General features: G+C 43.1%; 2 protein-coding genes across 5 annotated transcripts in view; both read left to right on the forward strand.

The window, feature by feature from the left end:
• Window positions 1–7,596, forward strand: part of LOC124149579 — a 34,331-nt gene extending 26,735 nt beyond the window's left edge. The window contains exons 6-9 of one of the 2 annotated variants that reach the window (XM_046521255.2): window positions 561–638; window positions 4,934–4,996; window positions 6,061–6,203; window positions 6,857–7,596. In XM_046521255.2, coding sequence (XP_046377211.2) covers window positions 561–638; window positions 4,934–4,996; window positions 6,061–6,203; window positions 6,857–6,961 — 389 coding nt within the window. In that variant the 3' untranslated portion in view covers window positions 6,962–7,596. The remainder of the gene's footprint in view (window positions 1–560; window positions 639–4,933; window positions 4,997–6,060; window positions 6,204–6,856) is intronic. The other variant, XM_046521256.2, reaches the window with a different exon arrangement.
• A 2,050-nt stretch (window positions 7,597–9,646) lies between these two features.
• LOC125374512 lies at window positions 9,647–14,228 on the forward strand. 3 transcript variants are annotated; one of them, XM_048385410.1, is made up of 2 exons: window positions 9,647–10,812; window positions 10,870–14,228. In XM_048385410.1, exons 1-2 carry the CDS (start codon window positions 10,341–10,343, stop codon window positions 11,592–11,594), a joined length of 1,197 nt encoding a protein of 398 aa, XP_048241367.1. In that variant the 5' UTR covers window positions 9,647–10,340; the 3' UTR covers window positions 11,595–14,228. The 3 variants fall into 3 exon arrangements, with proteins under 3 accessions (XP_048241367.1, XP_048241368.1, XP_048241369.1); XM_048385411.1 differs by having other exon boundaries at window positions 9,647–10,696; window positions 10,874–14,228; XM_048385412.1 differs by having other exon boundaries at window positions 9,647–10,692.
• Window positions 14,229–26,966: the final 12,738 nt, after the last annotated feature.

The following is a 26,966-nucleotide window of genomic DNA, read 5'->3' on the forward strand; positions in this document are numbered from 1 at the left end:
TAATTATGGGCAATAAATTCTGGAAAAATATATCTGTCGTATATAAATATTTCAGGCTGTCAGCATAAACTGTGTTTTTTTTACCAGAATGATATTCCAATAAGAGCCCACTATTTCTAATTTTGAGAGCACCCTGGGCGCTTATTACGTCGAATACGGTATGTAGGATATTTGTCTTTCTCATCAAATGTTAATCTCATCTTTGGATCTGACGAAGTGTATTGTCAAGTAGCGAGATTAGATTTTGCCAGGTGCAGAACTCCACTTAAGCATGATAACCTGCATATCTGTGTACATGTACGCATGAAAACACCATCACATGTTTATTTTGATTTAAAAATGTCAACTCCCTGCTTCATGTTTGCTTGAAATGTAAGCTTAGCAACTTAATCGATTAATTAAAACAGGACTCATTATGGTGAGGTGTTTGCTTGACATCATGGAAGATCAGGGTTTGATTCCCACATAGTTATAAGGAAATAATTCCCTGTCATGGTGTTGCTGAAAGCATCCATAATTTTCTCCCTTGCTGTTTGTCATAACATTTCTGTTCCTTGAAGGAGAGCGATGTCTCCAGTTTCTCCATGTGCAAGTGTCCAGTTTGTTGGGGTCACTCAGTGCAGACGATAATAAGACCGGTACTTGACCTTGGTAACTTTGTTGACCTTGACCCTGTTAACTTTGTTGACCTTGACCCTGGTAATTTTGTTGACCTTAGCATGTTAACTTTGTTGACCTTAGCATGTTAACTTTGTTGACCTTGACCCTGGTAACTTTGTTGACCTTGACCATGTTAACTTTGATGACCTTGACCATGTTGTCTTTGTTGACCTTGACCCTGGTAACTTTGTTGACCTTACTCTTGTTAACTGTGTTGACCTTACCCTTGTTAACTGTTTTGCATGCAATGTTTCATTTAACACACAGAATAATTTTATTAAAGAGTTCAGATTTGCTTAATTACTGTCAGAGTTATTTTAGGATCACACTCAATGCAATCAAATAAAACTGAAGAAGAAATCCACTTCCTTAATATTGGCCATGTCATATAGGCTTGAACAGGTCCCCAGCAACTTATGCTGATTGTATAAGTCTGGAAGGTAATTTAAGGTACCGATGTTTACTACAATATCTGAAAAACTAATGGACCTATTTCAGTCAAAGTTGGTATGAGATTATTAAACAGTCATCCATAACTGGATATTACATTTAAAGATAATCGGTGCATGAATAAAAAATCTGTCTATTTAGCTATCACTATATTTCATCAACAACCAGACTTGTTCGTCACGGGTGGAACCAGCATTCATTGTAACAGCCATCTGCATAATGCTACCCCTGCGTCACAGGGCCAGATATTGTAGTAAACATCTGTACCTTAAATTACCTTCCAGACTATAAGAGGCAACCAAATGGATTGACTCATGGCATGGCTTGTTGGTCACAATATCACAATCACAGGATTGTCTGGTCCAGACTCTATTATTTACAGGCCACTGTCATATACCGGGTAGCTGGAATAATGATATATGCTGTCTGCAAGAGGCAGTGATCGGGCTCAGTGACTTGGTTGATGCATGTCATCGTATCCCAATGGCGTGGATCGATGCTTATGATATTACTTACTGGATTGTCTGGTCCAGACTTGATTATTTACAGACTGCCGTCATATAGCTGGAATATTGCTGAGTGCCTTGTTAAACAACAAACAAACAAACAATAAAAACATGTCATCATCCACGGGCATTGTGGATCATCGCTCACATCAATCATTGATTGCCTGGTCCTGAGTCGATTATTTACAGACCCATGAAGATCCGGGGTAGAATAGGTCTTCAGCAACCCATGCTTACCGTAACAGGCAACTATTCTTGTCATAAGAGGCGACTTATGGGATTGGACGGATGAGGCATGTTATCGTATCCCAATTGTGTAGATCGATGCTCATGATGTCAATCACTGGATTGTCTGTTCCAGACTCGACTATTTGCAGACTGCCGTCACATAGCTGGAATATTGCTGACTCCACCTGAATGTGGCGTTAAACAAAAAACAAACAATGTCTCTCATCCGATCTGTTTTATTGCAGAGTGCTGTGTTAATCCACATAGTACACACAGATTTAGGGCTGAATATAGGTTTCTGAGGTCTGTCGTGGTATGCCCTTACAAAAGTACGTGTGAGTGGGGGCCAGTCATCTTAGGCCATGTCCCTCAGGCATAATTGGGTCTAATGGTAGAGCATCTGCCCGGAGAGCGGAAGGTCCAGGGTTCGATCCCCGACCGCATCATACCAAAAGACATTAAAAGATGATACTTGTTGTTACCCTGTCTGGTGCTCGGCATTAAGGGGCTAAAACAAGGACTGGTCGGCTCGGAGTCAGTATACTGTGTCTGAGTGGGGTATTCATGTTAAACTGCGGCATGGTATCTCAGTGAGCTAGCACTATAAATCAGCATCAGTCCAGACTAGTACAAGCAGCCACACAAACACACACACGTACATGCACATCGCTATGTAAGTGCAATAATCTTAGACGCGACGTTAAACCCAATTTCACCTCACCTCACCATAATTGTGTGTTCAAATCCAGTTTTGCACTGCTTATTTCAAAGATCAAAGTTGAATGCAAGGATTTATATCATCACAATGTGAGGTTATTGTATTTAAAACAGATATTTGAGATTATTGAAGTGAGCGAAAATATGCATTTGTGAAGCTTTCTGTTCAGTCCTGTCTCTGTTGTAAAATGTCAAAGGATTTCATGTCCTCATTTCCATTATTGATTATTCTGATATGATGTTTCCGTTGACTGTTTTATGCATGCAAAAAATATTTTAGTGTTTTGGGGAATTCAGAGACTTTGCAATGCAATGTCGTTACCATTTATTATTTACACTCCAGAAAGAGAATGAAAATTGCTGGGAACTTGACAGGAGTAGGGTTAGTGATATATACATGATATATGTGTATTATATCCCTAGTATGTAATATGGGGGGGATATAGTAAGTAGCCTGTCTGTCTGTCCATCCATCTGTTTCTTTCATGAAACTTTGTACGCACAAAGACCAGGTTGTCAACTCGTGTCTTTTGCTATTTAGGCCACACGGAAGAAATTTTGTTGTTCTGATAATAGCAGTTTTAAAATTAGGGTATGTAGGTACGATAGATAGGGATTTTTTTGTGTGTTTTTGTATTTATTTATTATTTGTTTTACAATTTCCATTTATAGTTCGTATAAAAAAACACATCAAATATTGTAAAACCAAATATTATCCTCCGTTATGTCTGTGCCTCCCTAAAATAACATGATGTATCATTTTATGACATACTGTATAGAGATTAAGATGTTTTTACAAAACAAAAATTCTTATATTAAGAGAGACTTGTAAATGTGCTTGTGACCGTCTCATGGTCCAGTGGATAGAGAGTCTGCCATGACTTTTTACAATATGTTGTGCAATTGGCTATGTGATCCTCTGAACAACCAATCAGAGAGCTTGTCCTAAAGCATGTTCATAATCGGAACAAAATACTGCCGTCATTTGAGTTGGTCATACCAGCAAGGCTACACTTTCCAAGGCTATATTCATGATATTTAGTACCTGTTATGAATATTTTATATTTAGAATTGGCGAAAGGTCTGCTTAGTTTAAAAGTTATCTCTTTTACAGGTGACGTTGACAGTGTACTTTATTATATTGACAGTGTACTTTATTAAATTATAGAATTGAGTAAACTCCTTTATAAGCTGGACAGGGGCGGTCGGGTAGCCCAGTGGTTAAAGCGTTCGCTCGTCACACCGAAGACCCGGGTTTGATTCCCGACATGGGTACAATGTGTGAAGCCCATTCTGGTGTCCCCTGTCGTGATATTGCTGGAATATTGCTAAAAGCGGCGTTAAACCATACTCACTCACTATAAACTGGACTGATGTTTGTAAACTTTAAAGTGGAAGATAATTGTTTTTGTTACAATACTAGTGATGTTGATAGGATCATTATGTTTTGATAAAAAGAATAGAAGAACATTCATATTTTCATGTTTGTTGACTATTTATCAAGCTTTCAATGTCTGGCCTGATACAGCTCACGTTGCCATATTCACAAAATACATGTAGAACATTGATAACAGTCTGTAGCATCACACCACTGCCACAGGCTAATTTGCATATCATGTGACCAGACATCTCTTGATTTGTAAACACACAAACTTATCCTGAAATTTAAAAAAATAAAAAAGCATTTTGGTGCGCTTCACAATTTTAAAGATGTGCTACTGCAACTGCAACTGCAACACCGAGGTGCATAACAAGATATCTTTAATCATCAAATTGGCCGTATCGCTAGCTCTCCGTGGGGCTTCGATACCAGTGCATGGAGCCGTACATCCAATTGATAGAAAGGATAAATATGCAAATGGAAATTGTTTTTCACGCTTTGGGATATTGTCTCAATGAAAATTCAATATTCGATGACATCTTTATCTATATGTGTAAACATAGAAAACATATGCAATATTTTGAATGGAGTGTGTAAGATGTGACATTGTCTCATGTCGCTGGCCGCATGGAACTCTTGTAGGAGAGTGGACAGTTTGATCAGTGACATGTCTGCCTCACTGACTGATATTCCTGTGATGTTCCTGTGATATTCCTGTGATGATCCTGTGGTGTAATGTGTTTTCCTGGTCCACTGACTCTGGTAGGAGAGTGGACAGTTTGATCAGTGACATGTCTGCCTCACTGACTGATATTCCTGTGATGTTCCTGTGATATTCTCGTGATGATCCTGTGGTGTAATGTGTTTTCCTGGTCCACTGACTCTGGTAGGAGAGTGGACAGTTTGATCAGTGACATGTCTGCCTCACTGACTGATAGTCCTGTGATGTTCCTGTGATGTTCCTGTGGTGTAATGTGTTCTCCTGTTTCAGGCAAATCATCAGACACCAGGACCAGCGGTCAGCCAGGCTCCAACCCCAACAAGAGGAGGAAAGGTATGGATGCATCGGGCACAAACTTGATCATCGTCAATACTTCACTAGTTTGTGTACGCTGTATGTTCCTTCATACACCGGGGACTGTCGGGTAGCCTAGTGGTTTAAGCGTTCCCTCGTCATGCCGAAGACCCGGGTTCAATTCCTGACATGGGTACAATGTGTGAAGCCCATTTCTGGTGTCCCCCGCCGTGATATTGCTGGAATATTGCTAAAAGCGGTGTAAAACCAAACTCACTCACTCACTTCATACACCGTGAATACATACGGCAGCTTTGCTGTGTGGTAACTAGTGCAAGTCGATTGTGCTCAATGAACGTGCATGACTTTTGGGCGAACCCAACCATTGCTTGAAGCAACATGGGGAGTAGATGGCTGCCACACTGTATCACATGTTGCGTTAGAAATTTTGCCGTTTGTGCGATGTAATCTGAGTGCCGATTGGTGTGACAGGTTTCCCTCCTGGAGGAACCAGGCCATGGCTTGGTTTGTTGGTCGAGACCAGCGGCTATTCCCGTATGTGTTCTCTGGACATGGATGACCTGTGAACGATGGTGAAAGTGTTGATGAATGATTATCACAAAAAGATTATAAACCAGACCAGTCTATTTTCTTGTTTTACTGATTTTGTCGTGTTCCCTAAACCCGGGTAGATTCGGGGCAGAACATATCTTCAGCAATCCATGCTTGTCATAAAGGCAACTATGCTTGTCGTAAGAGGCGGCTAACGGGATCGGGTGGTCAGGCTCGCTGTCTTGGTTGATGCATGTCATCGTATCCCAATTGTGTGGATCGATGCTCGTGATGTCAATCACTGGATTGTCTGATTCAGTGTAGATATCGCTTTATCTCACCCAAGGGATATCTCCTTTGGGAGCCAGGTTTTGATGATAAAGTGCCTTATTCCCCACTTACCTGTACATCATAGTAAAAATCCCCGTAACCATCTTTATGTGTGATGGGTTTAATACTGTTATTCCTACCTCTATTCCCACAGCATTCAGCATGTTCAGTTTGATGTAGATCTGACAGTGCTTACAGATTTATCGGCCTTGTCTTTCCAGCAAGGCGTTTCGCGCCACGCACCAAGAGGACGCGGGTGAGACTGACAGATGATGAGAAACTGGAGGATGGCGTGGAGTGGTATGAGGAAGAGACCTGTGCAGCCCCGGACTGCAGCAAGCCCAGAGACCGCAGGGTGCAATGGGTAGGTGGTCCGTCACTCCTTGGTATCTCAGGACCAGGTGGGCTGTCAAAACAGGGAGTACAGGGTTATACTTTCACTTACAAAAGGGTGGGGGGTCCCTTGGGTACAATGTGTGAAGCCCATTTCTGATGTCCCCCGCCGTGATATTGCTGGATTATTGCTAAAAGGGGCGTAAAACCATATTCACTCACTCACTCACTCACTCACTCACTCACTCACTCACTTGTGACCTCAAGCAAACACCTATGAGTTGCTACACTTTGCTGCCCGCGAAGATCCGGGGTAGGAAAGGTCTTCAGCAACCCATGCTTGCCATTAAAGGCAACAATGCTTCTCTTAAGAGGCGACTAACGGGATCAGGTGATCAGGCATGCTGACTTGGTTGATACATGTCATTGTGTCCCAATTGAGTGGATCGATGCTCATGATGTCAATCACTAGATTGTCTGTTCCTGACTCGATTATTTACGGACTGACGCCATCTAGCTGGAATATTGCTGAATTCAGCGTTAAACAACAAACAAACAACACTTTGAAGGCTTTCCTCCTGCACGAAGCTGACTCACTGTGAATTAATTTCAATACTGTTTGAAGTAGCATAAAATATCATTATTTCAGCTCACTGTTTTTATTGTTTATGTTTTACTTTTCAGGTCCAGTGTGATGACTGTGACAAATGGTTCCATACTGTGTGTGCTGGTTGTCGCTATGACGACGTCAAAGACTCAACAAAGCAGTTTCACTGTGGTTGTGGTTAGGTCGCAGAGGTCAGAAGACCAAAGGTCACAGGGGTCAGAGAGCAAAAGGTCACAGATACAAAAATACATCACAGATAATCAATCAAAGCTCAATCATTGATGCTTCTTGCTAATGCAGAAAGCAGGCTCGATAAATACTCATCGATTATTGAAATTGTTTTGCTGCTTGTTACCATGGTTACTGTCACAATAGGCTAATTATGAATGCTTGATGAATGTTGCTGAATTTGTATTTTCACTGTAGATACGAATTGTGGTATGGCTTTTTTTTTTCAATATCTGATTTTAATATTGCAAGGGCAGGGATGATTATAGATCTGGCCTTTGATAGGTTAGATGGGCGGACCATATAACACATCAGCAACCATTTGAAAACAGAAATTGACTGGACTCTAAGTTTCTTATGATTGCGCTTCGAAGATGAGGAATACCCACTTTTCCCTTTACCGTTCTGCATTGAAAGCACTGCCTTATAATGTCATTGGATAGTAAGGGCCAAATTTTTTAACAGACATTTGTGTGTTGTAATTTATCCAGGGAAAGTGGCAACCGGGATCTAGGGTAACATCCTGATAGCTGGTGCATCAGGAGATCTCAGCGGTTCAGTTTTGAAATATGCTAGAAGATAGGGATGGGATGGGATAGGGATGGGAAGTTTAAAAGTGTATCACAATATTTTCCTATGCACAAGGCCGTATTGCGATACGTTTCACAATATATTGTTTAACTCTAAATTTTGAATTCAGAAGCATTCTGATACATTAAGGTGTAAATTAAAGTTCATAAATGGAACAGGTGCTGGTACAACATGATGTTTACTCAGTCAATAAATACACAGACATCTTGGGGCACCTGATGCATGCTGCAGGACAGCGAAGGTATTTAGTAAAAAATACATGACAAACACATGATTATAATCGCTATTAGAAATCACCCTATATATCAAACATAATAAAATGATATTGTGATACGTATCGTGGAAAGAATAAACCTCAATTTACGGATAATACCGCACCCTTGCTAGAAGACAAATGTAACTTATTTGGTTTTAAAGATTGCTGCTTTGCCAACTGGGTTCTCAACAAGGAGCTTTAAGACAGACCTAGGTTGTACGTAATAAGCATTCTGCCCTCTCAAGATGGTGTCCATTGGCAATGCCGGCTGGCTGGAAATTTTACTGTTGTTTGAATAGAGTTTATAAGATTGGTTTATTTTACAGAACATTGACTGATTGTCATCCAAAATGTTCTAAAGAACTTTTTTCAAAATTTGATAATGATATAGAATTGTTCTCTCAAAGGTTGATAAAATCATGAAAGTTTCTTTTAGTTTCGAGCTAAATCACGGGAACATGAAAAAAAGTGGCTGCACATGAATTTAAATTTGGCAATATTGATATGTTTGAATTTGAAAAATTAGAAATCTTATAAACACTCTTAGTTTAACACCAGTAAAGTTTTAAAAAATCTTAGGAGGTTTGAGCAATGTGTCAGAAAATCACTTCTAAAAGAATATATACAATCACTTTACCCCCTTTGTGTGAACATCAGAGAAACAATTGGCAACAACTGTAAGTTTTGACAGATCACTTCCCTCAGGCCTTCATTACAATAGGGGGGCACGGGTGGCCCAGTCGTCTAAGGCGCCGCGATTCGCTGTGCAGAGTTGCGTCCCTTGGGCACGCCAGAAACCTATGATTGTGGGTTCGAATCCCGGTTCGCCCCGATTATGTTTCAATCTTGTGATTGTATTGCTATACATCGATAGTTTGATATATCGTTCCACTCCTACCCCTAGATATCTAACTTTTAACATTAGGGTTATGACGAGGACCCTTTGACTTTCAGTTTTAACTTTGAACACTGCCATCATTATTGTGACGTTGACTAAAGACTCAAGGTAGTTCCTCCAGAATGTCTGGTTACCTGTCATTCCATAACTAATTCTGAAAGTACTTCGTACCTCTGATAGCTAGTTATTCCTTAAGTGTCTGTTACTTAAAGGGGAGGGGTGGTTAAAGCGTTCGCTCGTCACGCCGAAGACCCGGGTTCGATTCCCGACATGGGTAAAATGTGTGAAGCCCATTTCTGGTGTCCCCCGCCGTGATATTGCTGGAATATTGCTAAAAGCGGCGTAAAACCATACTCACTCACTCACTCACTCATTACTTAAAGGGGAGTTTCCATCGTGGTCTTATAAACATTTCCAGTCTTGATGTAGTCAGTGTCAGTTTTGAAACAGTATTTCTTTGTAACTCAGTCATCCTAAACTGCCAGATTCATCTTCATTATAAAGTTTGAGTTAATAAACTGCTGGGCAAAAGAAAGTGTACACATGAAAATGGGATTTGACCTACAATTCAGAGACATCAAAACCTCACTAGGCTGAAACAGTCACTGAAACACTGCAAACTGAGGTCCAGGACACAACTATGATATCTGCATCAAATGCATCATCATCGAATAACCATCTTGTTTGTTTCACATTTAGCAGGGGGCACGGGGGCCAAGTCGTCTAAGGCGCCGCGATTCACTGTGCAGAGTTGCGTCCCTTGGGCATGCCAGAAACCTATGATTGTGGGTTCGAATCCCGGTTCGCCCCGATTATGTGTCTAGGTTTGTCAGCACCATACCCGTGCTTGCGGGTTTCACCGACGTGGTAAACGTCTGAGACCTGCATCACTTCGGGCCTTCCTCCCACATTAAGCTGACACGTCGTGATATGACTGGAATACTGTTAAAAGCGGCGTTAAACCCAACTCACTCACTCACTCACTCACTCATATTTAGCCACTATCAAACATGGCTGTATACTGGTACTTTCTTTTACCCAGCAGTTTAGACTTACACATGGCCTTTAACGACTTAGTCCAACTTACTGGGTCTGCACAAGATGCTCTTTAAGCATCTGCATCCGTTCTTTAACTGTGATGCCTTAGTTTGGATATGATGCCTAGTACACTACTCTGTAGTCTATTTCTCAGTGGCTGATCACATAATACCAGACGTCACAGGAATGTCTCATGACTATTGTCATGTGAGCGTACATTCAGACGAACTGGACCAGTTGATGCTAAATACTCCAATACAGCGTGTTGAAAATCTGTAACTTGATACGAGATGTAGCCCCAGAAATGGTCCATGGTGCTTGGATACACTGGAACACTTTACTCTTTATTGTCATGTATGAGTCACAATAGAATGTGGTAACCCGTGGTAACAGAAAGTGCTTTATTTGTACTGTTTTTACATGTACTTAATCGTGCAATAGACTTTCAAGGTATAGCAATCATTAGTCTTAAGGTAGATACAACTCACATCATTATTCAGTGTTGGAAATTAAGGGGACCGTCGGCCCTTGAGGTCTTCTTCCTTGGTACATGTGTGTTGCGGAGATGGAAGTTAGCGGTACCCGTGTTGGAGCTCTTCTTCCTTGGTACATGTGTGTTGCGGAGATGGAAGTTAGCGGTACCCGTGTTGGAGCTCTTCTTCCTTGGTACATGTGTGTTGCGGAGATGGAAGTTAGCGGTACCCGTGTTGGAGCTCTTCTTCCTTGGTACATGTGTGTTGCGGAGATGGAAGTTAGCGGTACCCGTGTTGGAGCTCTTCTTCCTTGGTACATGTGTCTTGCGGAGATGGAAGTTAGCGGTACCCGTGTTGGAGCTCTTCTTCCTTGGTACATGTGTGTTGCGGAGATGGAAGTTAGCGGCACCCGTGTTGGAGATCTTCTTCCTTGGTACATGTGTGTTGCGGAGATGGAAGTTAGCGGTACCCGTGTTGGAGCTCTTCTTCCTTGGTACATGTGTGTTGCGGAGATGGAAGTTAGCGGTACCCGTGTTGGAGCTCTTCTTCCTTGGTACATGTGTGTTGCGGAGATGGAAGTTAGCGGTACCCGTGTTGTAGCTCTTCCTTGGTACATGTGTGTTGCGGAGATGGAAGTTAGCGGTACCCGTGTTGGAGATCTTCTTCCTTGGTACATGTGTGTTGCGGAGATGGAAGTTAGCGGTACCCGTGTTGGAGCTCTTCTTCCTTGGTACATGTGTGTTGCGGAGATGGAAGTTAGCGGTACCCGTGTTGGAGCTCTTCTTCCTTGGTACATGTGTGTTGCGGAGATGGAAGTTAGCGGTACCCGTGTTGGAGCTCTTCTTCCTTGGTACATGTGTGTTGCGGAGATGGAAGTTAGCGGTACCCGTGTTGGAGCTCTTCTTCCTTGGTACATGTGTGTTGCGGAGATGGAAGTTAGCGGTACCCGTGTTGGAGCTCTTCTTCCTTGGTACATGTGTGTTGCTGAGATGGAAGTTAGCGGTACCCGTGTTGGAGCTCTTCTTCCTTGGTACATGTGTGTTGCGGAGATGGAAGTTAGCGGTACCCGTGTTGGAGCTCTTCTTCCTTGGTACATGTGTGTTGCGGAGATGGAAGTTAGCGGTACCCGTGTTGGAGCTCTTCTTCCTTGGTACATGTGTGTTGCGGAGATGGAAGTTAGCGGTACACGTGTTGGAGATCTTCTTCCTTGGTACATGTGTGTTGCGGAGATGGAAGTTAGCGGTACCCGTGTTGGAGGCATGGTAAATGTCGAAGCCATTATCAGGACTACGAATCCTAAGAATTTCAGACATTTTGGGGGCAATTGCTGAATGTGATCACTTCGGGATAGGAGATGTTCTTTGTTAATTTCCATCCCTGATTTATTTGAATGCAGGGCACCCCCAAAATCTTTTACGTTTGAATGTTAGTGTTTTGTATGACAAGGCTCCCTGGACTTGATTTCGAACACTGTAATCACATTGATATTGAGTATCAAAAGTTTGATGACCTAAGTTTGAGGGTGATCTAATGTGCACATGATGTACTCAAGTGCATTGTTTGTTATATATCATTAAAATTCATTGTGCTTAGATTGTGATAATTTGATTCAGGTGAAGTGTTCCCAACGATTTGATTTGGTGTGCTGTTGTATTTCTTGAGTGACTCCCCTTTGGAACTTTGGGCAGAATGCCTGAGTTATGATAACAGTACTCTATTGGCCAGTGAGAAGAGGAGACTGGAGTTATCTTCTCTTAGATACCTGCTACTGAGACTGTTTTCTGCACAACCACAGTCAAATATGCTCAGAGTAGAACCTCCAGAGCTAAAGGGGAGGTAACTGAGAGATATTTTTTGTGGAGGTCTATTGTTGAATGTGATGATGTGAATTTTCCAACTTTTTTTTATTATTTAGATGTGTGTATATTTGCCCGTGCGTTACAATGGTTACAGGAAAGCTGTCATTAGAGGATACATTTCCAAACCAGTTCTGTGGAAGATACTACTGAATGTTATTGAACTAAGGAATAGAGGAATAACAGCATTAATTAGAATGAAAGTCTTTTTATTGTTAGTTATTTGGTAAATATTTTAGTAGATGTCTTGTTTTGTGAAATCCAAATATTTTGTTAACCTACTTGAAAAATGTTGGTTAGAAGTTTCACTGTGAAGAAATGATTAATGTGTGCGTAAAGGTGCTTATTTGTCGCATAATACTGCTACATCATTCAGACTGAATACCATTGTGTCTTAGATGGATATCGTTGTGTCTTAGATCAATTTCATTGTGTCTTAGATCAACTTCATTGTGTCTTAGAAGGATATCATTGTGTCTTAGATCGATTTCATTGCGTCTTAATTTGATATCATTGTGTCTTTGATCGATATCATTGTGTCTTAGATCGATTTCATTGTGTCTTAGATCGATTTCATTGTGTCTTAATTTGATATCATTGTGTTTTTGATTGATATCATTGTGTCTGAGATTGATATCATTGTGTCTTTGATTGATATTGTGTCTGAGATTGATATCATTGTGTCTGAGATTGATATCATTGTGTCTTTGATTGATATCATTGTGTCTGAGATTGATGCCATCGTGTCTTAGCTTGACATCGGTAAGTCTCAGATTGACGTGTCATTGATTTATTGTTATCATAGTTGAAGCATATTGTTTTCATATTTTGTCATAATTTCATTGTCATTTATGTGGTTTATACTGACTGCCTTGATATGTTTGTGTTGGTCAGTCAATATTTGCAGTGTCAGTGTTGTACCGGACAGATCCAGTTGCATGAAGTAATTGTGCTGTGACGGGTACCGGGTAGCTGCATCTCAAAACTCAACCCTGACTGGAGTTCCCGATTTCAAAAGAATAACGCACACAGTCAACATTTTTTCTGTTTCATAAGCATCATCTCTGTTGAAATGATTTTCCCATTCTTTTCCATGACTGCACATGATGTGGAGAAGTGAAGATGTGAGTTATCTCCCTTGTGCAGTCCATGATGTAGGGCTTGAGTCCATTGACACCTGCCCCATGGTCGAGATCTTGTGTACCGGTCTGAGCCCTCAAAGTACAGAGGTTATTTTGATCTGTAAGGCTAAAGAAAATGGTCTTGGTTCTTAAGCACCGCCCGCATCATCATAATTGAAAGAAGAGTCAAGTAACTGACTGAAGGTGATGGAAGTTGTATCTTTATTCAAACATGTGCAAGGAATATGTGCATAGTCAGAAAGAAACGCAAATATTAGTGATTTGTTGTGTAACCCTGGAATAAGGGAATTTTTGTCATTAAATAATATATCACGTGACTAACCACGGTTTCTGGGTCCTTCTCCGTACCCACCCTACCCGAGTATCTGAGTTACCTGTCCCAGCCCAAATATAATTCCCTGGATAACGGCAATGGTTAGGCAATCTAATTTCAATAAATAAAGAAAAACCAAAACATTTTTTTCTAAAAAATACCCAAACCTTTAATGTCAAATATTTTATTTTATTTTAGGAGAACACCAGGATAGGTGATTGTTTTTAAAAATAGACTTCCCTTGATACAGTGTTTTAAGTGACGAATTTGTAAACCTACTGTAGATACGGATGCTTTCATGATGCAGTGATCCTTTGTGAAATTAAGCACTCCTGGTAGTCCGGTGTATATGATACTGACATTTCCATCATCGTCAAGAAGTCACATGTACACTATGTTCCTCCATCACCTGTGAATACATATGAGACCCGTGAAGATCCCGGGTAGAATAGGTCTTCAGCAACCCATGCTTGCCGTAAAAGGCGACTAACAGGATCGACCTTTACAGTCAGCTAACTTTTAGTATTTTTCTTCAAAGAGTCACCCAGAATGTCATTTGCATCTGAAAGTGGACTACCGTATTCGACGTAATAAGCGCCCAGGGCGCTCTCAAAATTAGAAATAGGGGGCTCTTATTAGAATATTATTTTGGTGGAAAAATTGAAAGAGTTGAAAGATAAATTTCATGGTTTATGCTGACAGTCTGAAGTGTTTATGTACGACAGATATATTTTTCCAGAATTTAATTGCCCATAATTAAGGGTGCATATAATCACACGAGTGCGTATTATACACGAATAAATAAGTCTTGTGTACATTGATCAATCGGAAGGGGTGCTAATTGGGATTGTTCACCAGCCAATATATTAGCTAATGTCGCCGTGGGCGCTTATTAGAGCAGGGCGCTTATTACGTCGAATATTGTAAGTGTATTGTTGAAAAGTCGCCTGCTCATGCAGAGTGTTTCTAGCTTCATTCTGAACATTTATTTGTGGATATATTTCTGTTTTGTTTTTTTCACACATCACAATTATAACCCAGAATTTCATCATTTGCAATATTTAAAAATTTCATTCAAAAATTCATTTTCATTTCAAAGGGCAACATTTTCCATGACAAATCATTGCACATGTGTATCGAAGTATTCTTATCTTGAATGGATTCTGAACAATGGTTATTAATGGTTAAGTGCCATATTTAATGTACTGTACGGTAATAAGCCCTCTGTTCCAGCAGGGGCGGTCGGGTAGCCTAGTGGTTAAAGCGTTCGCTCGTCACGCCGAAGACCCGGGTTCGATTCCCGACATGGGTACAATGTGTGAAGCCCATTTCTGGTGTCCCCTGCTGTGATATTGCTAGAATATTGCTAAAAGTGGCGTTAAACTATACTCACTCCCTCACTCTGCTCCAGCAAGTGCCCCCTACACCCCATGGCTCTCTGTTTGGATTGTAAAGGGAAAGTTTATCTGTCGTGGAAAAAATCGGGTGTCCTTTAACTTCTTTTGAGTAGTACAGTAAACTATGGTTATAACAAACTCAAATGGACCACTAATTTAAGTTCATGATAACGTTATGAGCATATATACAGCATCTGTACAACAAATGGCAGGGACTAAAGAATAAGTTTGTTATAAGTGTGTTCGTTATGAACGTAGTTTACTGTATATTAATCACATTCAGATAATGATGTTTCGCCTTTCACGGTCTTATCACCCTTCCATAATACGAGGCCTTACTTTTTGAAGTGTTCATCATGGGGTAATGCTGCTGCTCACCAAAGATGTGCCCCGATTTTGATGTTTTTTTCGATAGATTTTATTTTGGTATTTTACTTTACCTCCACTTCAGTATTGACTTGTATTGCTTCAATTATTTGACTTTGAACTGCTGATGGTGCGAAATAGGCATGTCTGTAAAGATTTGACCATTTGTTGGACACACCGACCTCGGTACCCCCCGGGACATAATATGTAGAACCGAGACAGTATGGTATCAGAACCCACCAGTGTATGTACCTCACACACCCACAGGGTACCGAGGTGGGCGTGTCCAGTACATACACGCCCACCTCTGTACCCCAGGGACCCATGTATGTACCCGACACTCCCACCAGTGACCTCCGTACCCCAGGGACCCATGTATGTACCCGACACTCCCACCTCGGTACCTCAGGGACCCATGTATGTACCCGACACTCCCACCTCGGTACCTCAGGGACCCATGTCTGTACCAGACACTCCCACGAGTGACCTCCGTACCCCAGGGACCCATGTATGTACCCGACACTCCCACCTCGGTACCCCAGGGACCCATGTATGTACCCAAAACCTCCCACTCGGTACCCCAGGGATACAGTGTATGTACCCGACACTCCCACCTCGGTACCCCAGGGACCCTTGTATGTACCCGACGCTCCCACCTCGGTACCCCAGGGATACAGTGTATGTACCCGACACTCCCACCTCGGTACCCCAGGTACCCATGTATGTACCCGACACTCCCACTCGGTACCCCAGGGATCCATGTATGTACCCGACGCTCCCACCTAGGTACCCCAGGGACCCATGTATGTACCCGACACTCCCACTCGGTACCCCAGGGATACAGTGTATGTACCCGACACTCCCACCTCGGTACCCCAGGGACCCATGTATGTACCCGACACTCCCACTCGGTACCCCAGGGATACAGTGTATGTACCCGACACTCCCACTCGGTACCTCAGGGACCCATGTATGTACCCGACACTCCCACTCGGTACCCCAGGGACCCATGTATGTACCCGACACTCCCACTCGGTACCCCAGGGATACAGTGTATGTACCCGACACTCCCACCTCGGTACCCCAGGGACCCATGTATGTACCCGACACTCCCACTCGGTACCCCAGGGATACAGTGTATGTACCCGACACTCCCACTCGGTACCCCAGGGACCCATGTATGTACCCGACGCTCCCACTCGGTACCCCAGGGATACAGTGTATGTACCCGACACTCCCACCTCGGTACCCCAGGGACCCATGTATGTACCTGACACTCCCACTCGGTACCCCAGGGATACAGTGTATGTACCCGACACTCCCACTCGGTACCCTAGGGACCCATGTATGTACCCGACACTCCCACCTCGGTACCCCAGAGACCCATGTATGTACCCGACACTCCCACTCGGTACCCCAGGGATACAGTGTATGTACCCGACACTCCCACCTCGGTACCCCAGGGACCCATGTATGTACCCGACACTCCCACCTCGGTACCCCAGGGATACAGTGTATGTACCCGACACGCCTACCTCGGTACCCCAGGGATACAGTGTATGTACTGGACACGCCCACCTCGGTACCCCAGGGACCCATGTATGTACCCAAAACTCCCAAATCGGTACCCCAGGGACCCATGTATGTACTGGACACGCCCACCTCGGTACCCCAGGGACTAGTGTATGTACCCGACACTCCCACCTCGGTACCCCAGGGACTAGTGTATGTACTGGACACGCCCACCTCGGTACCCCAGGGATACAGTGTATGTACCCGACACTCCCACCTCGGTACCCCAGGGACCCATGTATGTACCCGACACGCCCACCTTGGTACCCCAGGGACCAGTGTATGTACTGGACACGCCCACCTCGGTACCCCAGGGACCTGTGTATGTACTGGACACGCCCACCTCGGTACCCCAGGGACCAGTGTATGTACTGGACACGCCCACCTCGGTACCCCAGGGACCAGTGTACGTACTGGACACGCCCACCTCGGTACCCCAGGGACCAGTGTACGTACTGGACACGCCCACCTCGGTACCCCAGGGACCAGTGTACGTACTGGACACGCCCACCTCGGTACCCCAGGGACCAGTGTACGTACTGGACACGCCCACCTCGGTACCCCAGGGACCAGTGTACGTACTGGACACGCCCACCTCGGTACCCCAGGGACCAGTGTACGTACTGGACACGCCCACCTCGGTACCCCAGGGACCAGTGTATGTACCCGACACTCCCACCTCGGTACCCCAGGGACCCATGTATGTACCCGACACTCCCACCTCGGTACCCCAGGGACCCATGTATGTACCCGACATTCCTACTCGGTACCCCAGGGATACAGTGTATGTACCCGACACTCCCACCTGGGTACCCCAGGGACCCATGTATGTACCCGACACGCCCATCTCAGTACCCCAGGGATACAGGGTATGTACGGGACTCTCCCACCTCGGTACCCCAGAGACCCATGTATGTACCCGACACTCCCACCTCGGTACCCCAGAGACCCATGTATGTACCCGACACTCCCACCTCGGTACCCCAGGGACCCATGTATGTACCCGACACTCCCACCTCGGTACCCCAGGGACCCATGTATGTACCCGAAACTCCAACCTCGGTACCCCAGGGATACAGTGTATGTACTGGACATGCCCACCTCGGTACCCCAGGGACCCATGTATGTACCCGACACTCCCACCTCGGTACCCCAGGGACCCATGTATGTACTGGACACGCCCACCTCGGTACCCCAGGGACTAGTGTATGTACCCGACACTCCCACCTCGGTACCCCAGGGACCCATGTATGTATCCGACACGCCCACCATGGTACCCCAGGGACCAGTGTATGTACTGGACACGCCCACCTCGGTACCCCAGGGACCTGTGTATGTACTGGACACGCCCATGTCGGTACCCCAGGGACCAGTGTATGTACTGGACACGCCCACCTCGGTACCCCAGGGACCAGTGTATGTACTGGACACGCCCACCTCGGTACCCCAGGGACCTGTGTATGTACTGGACACGCCCACCTCGATTCATTGTAAACTGTTTGTGTGTCAGTTTTTTCCCAAATACACAGTATTCACTACCGATTAACTACGATTAACTATGTATGAAACCTGTTTTCTAATTTTACTGCTAAAGGTCACAACAATGTAGCTATCCTACCAGTAACACTGGACCATGTCGAAACAAATTCCTCCTGTGTTGAAAAAGCAAAGTCTTGTAGCCATTTTATCTGTCTTTCTTTTTTTTCTTCAGGTACAAAATATTCTGAACAAAAAAGTTAGGAATCCTGAAATATTTTTATATGCCATACACATTTTGAGAAACTCAGTCTTCACTACAAAATATCCCAAAATATTCATGATGCCTAACTTATTTTTAGTTCAGTATGTAATACAATTGTACTCTGGTATATTTTCTGGAATGATCTTTTGACATGGCTCCTTTGATAGTCAGAAATCTATTTTTATACCATTTTATAAATTTTGTTTGTCTTGGAGACCTGTACTTACGTGTTAAGTTGCACCATTTATATTTACTGGTACCGTGTTCGACGTAATAAGTGCCCAGGGAGCTCTCAAAAGTAGAAATAGGGGGCTCTTAGTAGAATATTATTTTGGTGAGAAAAAAAGGGTTAAAAGATAAATTTTGTGGTTTATGCTGACAGCCTGAAATGTTTATATACGACAGATATATTTTTCCAGAATTTAATTGCCCATTATTAAGGGTGCATATAACACACGAGTGCGTATTATACGCAAATAAATAAATCTTGCGTACATTGATCAATTGGAAGGTTGCTAATTTGGATTGTTCACTAGCCAATATATTAGCAAATGTTGCCGTGGGCGCTTATTACGTCGAATACGGTATGTATTAAACTTTACTGTTATGTTTTGTGTGTACACGGTGGAATAAGCTTGTGTCAGGATGCAATGACACCTGTCAAACTACAGCTCCATATATTTGTTTGGCTCATCCATCTGAGTGTCATTTTCAGTGAATTCCATTTTCTCTTTAAATATTTATGTTGCTTTAAGTATTGGCTTTACCCAATATTCACTGATCTTGTATTTCTATCAGTATTTGTGAGTTATTGAAATAACTGACATTCTTCTTGAGAATAGGGCTGCAGCAATCCACAGGAATATTGTTTGTTTATTTGTTGTTTAACGCCGCACTCAGCAATATTCCAGCTATATGATGGCGGGCTGTAAATAATCGAGTCTGGATCAGACAATCCAGTGATTGACATCATGAGCATCAATCCATGCAATTGGGATCAACTAAGACAGCCTGACCACCTGATCCTGTTAGTCGCGTCTTACGAGAAACATAGTTGCCTTGATGTACAGTATTAATGTTTTTAGAGATCTTGTTCACTTTTCAATGTGTATACGTGTCTAGTTGAATTATGTCATGATTGTTGATTCCAATGTTGGTGGCCTAGTGGTTAATGCATTAGCCTATCATGACTGGGGTTTGATTCCCAAATGGTAACAGTGTGTAAAGCCTATTGTTGGTCTCACCATGCCGAGATGTTCTAAAATTTCAAGACAGAGCAAAACCAAGCTCCCTTCTGTGAGGTTGACAGATGGGGCCACTCTCACTCCTAACTACGTTTGTTTACGGAAGCAATGGTTGGTTGTATTTTGTTGGTACATTGTCAGTAGACCACCAGCCTGCCTTATTTTGTGCCTTAATTCTGTACTTGGTATTGAGATTTGTGAAGAATGTTTTCCATTTTCATGCTTTCTTCTGGGGGCAGGTCAGAGCCTGTAGTGCCGACATTTTAGGTATTTTAGAATACCTGTTCAGGGACACTATGCTGGCTGTAGTTGCCCTCATAATGGATATTTTTAGAATATTGTAATTGAATCCATGCCTTAATTTCTTCAGTACTTATGACTCTGGACTTACTCAATGTATTGTACTATGTGGTTGCCTCATTTTGAATAATGCTTAAGAATACCTATTCAGGGACACTATGCTGGCTGTAGTTACCTCAGCATGGATATTCAGAATTTTAGCAGTGAACCCATGCTTTACTTTCTTCAATATTTATATCTATGGACTTGGCACTTCATGTATTGTAGTTGCCTCATTTTATATAATGATTTAAGAATACCTATTCGGGGACACTATGCTGGCTATAGCTGCCCTTATCATGAATACTGTTTCAATCCTTAGGTTCCTTTATACATTTTTCATTTAGGATTGTAACTTCCTGCATAGAATACAATATGATACCAACGTGACCTATCGTGTAATACTCACTGTTGACAAGTTTCAATGAACACTCTGAGAGTTTTGTTTACAACCTCAGAAAAGGGCAAAGGGATTGATTGCCATGCATTTAGTCCCTGGTAAGAGAACACGGTGTGAAGATCATTCTTCGGAGCATCCTCCCTCCCTCTTTCTCTCTCCCCCCTTCTCTCTCTCACCCTCCCTCCCTCTCTCTCTTGACCCTCTCTCTCTCCCTCCCTCTCTCTCTCTCTTGACCCTCTCTCTCTCTCTTCCCCCTCCTCTCTCTCTCTCCCTCTGCCCCCGCTCTCTCTCTCTCTCTCTCTCTTCCCCCTCCTCTCTCTCTCTCTCTCTCTCCCTCCCCCTCTCTCTCTCTCTCTCTCTCTCTCTCCCTGACCCCTCTCTCTCTCCCTTCCCCCTCCTCTCTCTCACCCTCCCTCCCTCTCTCTTTTGATCCTCTCTCACCCTCCCTCCCTCCCTCTCTCTCTTGACCCTCTCTCTCTTCCCCTCCTCTCTCTCTCTCCCTGCCCCCGCTCTCTCTCTCACCCTCCCTCCCTCTCTCTTTTGATCCTCTCTCACCCTCCCTCCCTCCCTCTCTCTCTTGACCCTCTCTCTCTTCCCCTCCTCTCTCTCTCTCTCCCTGCCCCCGCTCTCTCTCTCTCTCCCTGCTTCCCTGCCCCCCCTCTCTCTCTCTCTCTCTCTCTCTCTCTCTCTCTCTCTCTCATGTGATTTATTAATTGCATCACTTCTTCTATCCTCTCATTTTGAGCATACAAAACAAATGTCATTTCCCAAATAGCTCGGAGTGATCAATAAATATTTTTGTTGCTTAATTTGTTTACCCAACCTGTATCCAATCCAGAAACCGTAACAGATTGGAACACAACTTGGAAATACAGGTCACACGTAGTCCCCAGCAACCTATACTTACCCCACAAGGAAACTTGATCAGGGCGGGCAGGCTTGGTTGATTGTATGTCAGCATACCCCGACAACATAGTGTTGTTCATGCTATCGATCACTGGTTTGTCTGGTCCAATTTCATTATTTATACTCAAAGGCTAAAGTTATTGTGACGTGGATTTTTATATGAACTAGCCTCTGAACCCTCCGACATGACTCATTTGGTTTATGGTACAAGCGCTCCGTATGTGGACTGTTGTTTCTTTACCATCGCCTTAGACATTGAACTGTCTGTTGTATAGTTCCATACAAAGCAGTACATTTGTTTGACCGATCCTCTTTGTGTACTGCATGTCGCATTAACTTTTGTCTTTGAGTATACATGCTGCTGTAGTGGAATATTACAGTGTGCAGCCTCAAACAACAAAGGCGGGTGGCCCAGTGATTAAAGCATTTACTTGTCTTGCCAAAGACCTGGGTACAATGTGTGAAGCCCATTTATGGTGTCCCCTGCCGTAATATTGCTTAAATATTGCTAAAAGCGGCGTAAAACCATACTCACTCACTCAAACAACAAGGGGGCACTGGTGGCCCAGTGGTCTAAGCGTTGCATCCCTTTGGCACGCCACAAACCTATGATTGTGGGTTCGAATCCTGGTTCGCCACGATTATGTTTCTAGGTTTGTCAGCACCATACCCATTGGTTTCACCGAAGTGGTAAACGTCCGAGACCTGCATCACTTCAGGCTTTCCTACTACATTAAGCTGACACGCCGTGATATAACTGGAATACTGTTAAAAGCTGCGTTAAACCCAACTCACTCACTCACTCAAACAACAATGTCACAACATAGCCCTGTACAGGAGACGCAGTAGGTTGCCTTACCTATGAACAACGAGACATCTAGAGCTTTATCCTTGTGTAGTGATGTGTTCATGGTATTAGCAACTCCTGGGTTTCAGGAGTATTGTTTAGTTTACAGTATTATGTGTCCATCTTAGTTGAGCATTGTTTTTTAAAGATGCAAGTGTAATCCAGTGCTAGCTAACATGATCATTGACTCATGAAAATCCATTTGACCTCTTCATGACATGATCTACTTAATTGTTTTCAAGCAGGAGAATTATTGAATCTGTTGTTGTGCTTACATTTCATACTGATATTTTGATGTTAAATATGCTTGTATTTTGTCAGTGTTATTAATAAATATGTTGAGTAATTCTGTGTTTGTTTCTTTTATTGAAGACCACCTCCGTGGTCTAGTGGTAGAGCGTCCGCCCGGAGAGCGGAAGGTCCGGGGTTCGATCCCCGGCCGCGTCATACCAAAAGACGTTAAAAGATGGTACTTGTTGTTACCCTGTCTGGCGCTCGGCATTAAGGGGCTAAAACAAGGACTGGTCGGTTCGGAGTCAGTATACTGTGTCTGAGTGGGGTATTCATGTTAAACTGCGGCATGGTATCTCAGTGGGCTAGCACTATAAATCGGCATCTGTCTGGACTAGTACAAGCAGCCACACACACATGTGCATGCACATCCCTATATAAGTGCAATAACCTTGGACGCAACCTTAAACCCAATTCCACCTCACCTCTTTTATTGAAATTATTTATGTATCATAACAAATGGATATTTGTATTTGGTATACGCTGCTCAATTGATATGTGTGCACTCATATGTTCTTTCTCAGCTCCCTGGGGAGTATACTACTCAAGCTGCCTGTGTGGCGCCAGACGTTAACGTCCTTGCTTGATAACGGTGTTAAACCTTCACCGAAATGTCACTCCTAATTGTAATAAAGAAGTTCATCCATATGCCGAAATGTCTCATTACCATCTCATACTACCTGACCCCTGGAGATTCCGGGGTAGAATAGGTCTTCAGAAACCCATGCTTGCTGTAAAAGGTGACTATGCTTGTCGTAAAATGCGACTAACGGGATCGGGTGGTCAGGCTCGCTGGCTTGGTTGATGCATGTCATTGATCCCAATTGCGTGGATCGATGCTCATGATATCAATCACTGGATTGTCTGGTCCAGACTCGATTATTTACAGACCGCCGTCATATAGCTGGAATATTTCTGAGTGCCGCGTTAAACAACAAACAAACAAATCATACTACCTGATAATGAATTAGGGCTAGAGTTTGAGTCATGGAACCTTGAACATAAGCAACCAAGGATAATCAGCTGAGATACCTGGCAACTCTAGGGACAATGGTAATTGTTTCCAACATGCATCAATTCCAGCTTCTATCCTATACTTTATCATCTTCCCGAGGCAAGAGAGTTAACTGACTTTAAAAGGCGAGGAAACTGGACTTTTACAGTCAGTTAACTCACTTGCATCGGGAAGATAATACTTTATCGACACAGTTGATATAACTGAGGGGACACAGGTGGCCCAGTCTAAGGCGCTGCAACAACTGGGTTATTCCAGGACAAGCCGAATAGCAACTCGTGCCCCCTCTTGTGGCTATATTGCAACTGGCATCTAAGTTTGTTTGTTGTTTAATGCTGCGCTCTGGACCAGACAATCCAGTGATTGATATGATGACCATCGATCCACGCAATTGGGATCGATGACATGCATCAACCAGGTCAGCGAGCCTGACTCACCGATCCCGTTAGTCACCTCTTACGACAAGCACAGTCATCTTTTATGGCAAGCATGGGTTGCTGAAAACCTATTCTACCACGGATCTTCACGGGTATCTCAGTGAGTGAGTATGGTTTTACGCTGCTTTCATATTTTCGCACGTAACATTCATCTATAGTTGTACGAGTCTTCTTGCAAGTTACGGAAAGGGGCGAGTGCCACCCACAGTGGAAGAGAAGTAAACGTACCACATCTTCTAACACATGAGCAGTCACTTCCCTGGCAACAACAGATGGTCTACAACAAAGCTACATTATCACATTTACTGGGGGCACGGGTGGCCCAGACGTCTAAGGCGCCGCGATTCGCTGTGCAGAGTTGCGTCCCTTGGGCACGCCAGAAACCTATGATTGTGGGTTCGAATCCCGGTTCGCCCCGATTATGTTTCTAGGTTTGTCAGCACCATACGCGTGCTCGTGGTTTTCACCGAAGTGGTAAACGTCTGAGACCTGCGTCACTTCGGGCTTTCCTCCCACATTAAACTCACACGCCGCGATATAACTGGAATAATGTTAAAAGCGGCGTAAAACCCAACTCACTCACTCACTCACTCTCTGAGTGAAGTGCGACATATGTACACCAGTGGAATATGACATGGACAACACCAGGATATGGGGTGATGGGAGAGAGGAGAGAGGAGGCGATATAACTGGAATAATGTTAAAAGGGGCGTTAAACCCAACTCACTCACTCACTCTCTCTATGAAAGATTATGGCTTTGCTCACTAAATACTCGGTATTGATGAGACTTTGTATGGAGGCTGAGTTATATTTTTTTCAAGCAGATGGTGGCTGTTTTGTTTTTTTCCACAAAATAGAAATCAAATGGTCCGCGCATTACAGTGTGCTGCGGATGTTTTGAAAACATCTCACTGCGGGATATTGGACAAGAGGGAGTCCGACCAGTGCTTGCTCTACATGTTGCTAGCCGGCGTGCACCTTGTGTGGTAATATGTGTGTTGGTACAGGCCTACATAGGATAAAACTAGCCCTAATATAGGAAAGTTATAAAACTCGTAGCCCTAATATGTGAAAATGTATTTATATAATCTAACCCAAAAATATGAAGGTAATTAAACGAACCCTCAAACTAAAAAGTAATACCAAAACTAAAGGAGTATGGCATTTTTCATAAAAAAACTGTAATTTTTTAAGGATAAGAAGTATGAAGGATGCATATTTGTGAAAGAGAAAAATGAAGCTTCCTCTCTGAAAGATCTGGAGTTGGTAAACTGATACTGAGGATTAATTACATCACTAAAATTAATCAAATGTTGGGTGTGAAAGCTGAGCTACAAGTATATTTTTGTATGTTCAAATGGGACTGTGTGAAAAGGGAAGAGATTTAATATATAGACCAGGTAAATATACAACAATTATTTACAGCCGCGCTGATATAGGCTGCGATATAACATGACGTGGGAAATTCTTTTTTCAATTCGCTCTCCTATTTTATATTGATATGGGCTACAACGTACATTGTCGTTTGCTTTAAATTGTTGTCTTTTATTTCAAGAGCAATCAATGAACAGTGTGTGAAAAGAAATTCAAAAACACTACACGTACTGATCTGCCAGTTCCGAGTAATTTCAGTGAAGGGCAATTAATTCTTCCACAGTCTATTTATCCCAAATATTAACAAATAATTCACTTTGTTGATTTATTGTTAGGTTGAGTCGTTTTCACACATCAATGCACCCACTGGTAAATAAGGCGACATTTGTAAGATCTGAAAAGATGGCCATTGGAAATAACATTGATAAAGAATTATTAAAGCCAAAAACATAGATCTATTTGTTGTAGCCTGAAGGAGGAAACGAAGTGGGGATTCTCTTGGTCGTCTGTTTAGTAGCTTGCACGCACGCACGCACGCACGCACGCACGCACGCACATTTATGTGGGTAGGGAATACCTATTATTGGCTGTTTTCATTTGTCGTGAATCGATATTTCACGTTAGGAATGAGCTGCGATGTTATTCTCCACAGTCCCGTTTTCTGAATTTTCCAATTATAAAATGATGTCTTTGAAGAGCCTTTTTACGTGAATAATTATTTTCATATCGAAAATGGGAAAACGATGTATTAAATTTGGAGCAGCCAAAAACTATCAAGAAACGCCTGAGATAGTCTGACAAGTTGCTACCAAGTTTACATGTCACAATATGATGTGCAGTCCTAGTTTATACATGCAAACACATAAACCTGACGATGACAAGGTTTGAGTCACTATCAGCTTAATAAGGAAGAATGGATGGTTTCTGATATCTATGAAATATGAACTAATTTACATGATCCGTGATTGATGGAAAGAGTATCTGTGATCTGTGAAAAGATGGTGTCAATTACCTGTAAACAGCTATTAGACAAAAGCATTCCCTCCCCTCTCTTTGTGTGAGATTAGTCTCTCTTGGGGTGCACGTAATGACACTAGACGACCCGTACACAATACAACATACGGAAGGCCGACAGAAAACATGTTTTGTAATCACCGATCTTGTGAAAAATTGCCGACACACCATGTTCGTTGAGTGAGTGAGTGAGTGCATGTTTTCGTTAAGATTCAGCAACCCATGCTTGCCGTAAAAGGCGACTAAGGGTGTCGTAAGAGGTGACTAATGGGGTCCGGTAGTCAGACTCTCAGACTTGGTTGATGCAGGTCATCACAGAGCGTGGATCGATGTTCATGATGTCAATCACAACATTGTCTGGTCCAGACGCGATTATTTACGGACCGCCGACATATAGCTGGAATATTGCTAAGTTTGGCATTAAAACAAACAAACAAACAAACATATT

This window comes from Haliotis rufescens, unplaced genomic scaffold (assembly GCF_023055435.1).
Source record: "Haliotis rufescens isolate VD_foot unplaced genomic scaffold, xgHalRufe1.0.p SCAF_58, whole genome shotgun sequence".
In the NCBI taxonomy this organism is placed as follows: Eukaryota; Metazoa; Mollusca; class Gastropoda; order Lepetellida; family Haliotidae; genus Haliotis; species Haliotis rufescens.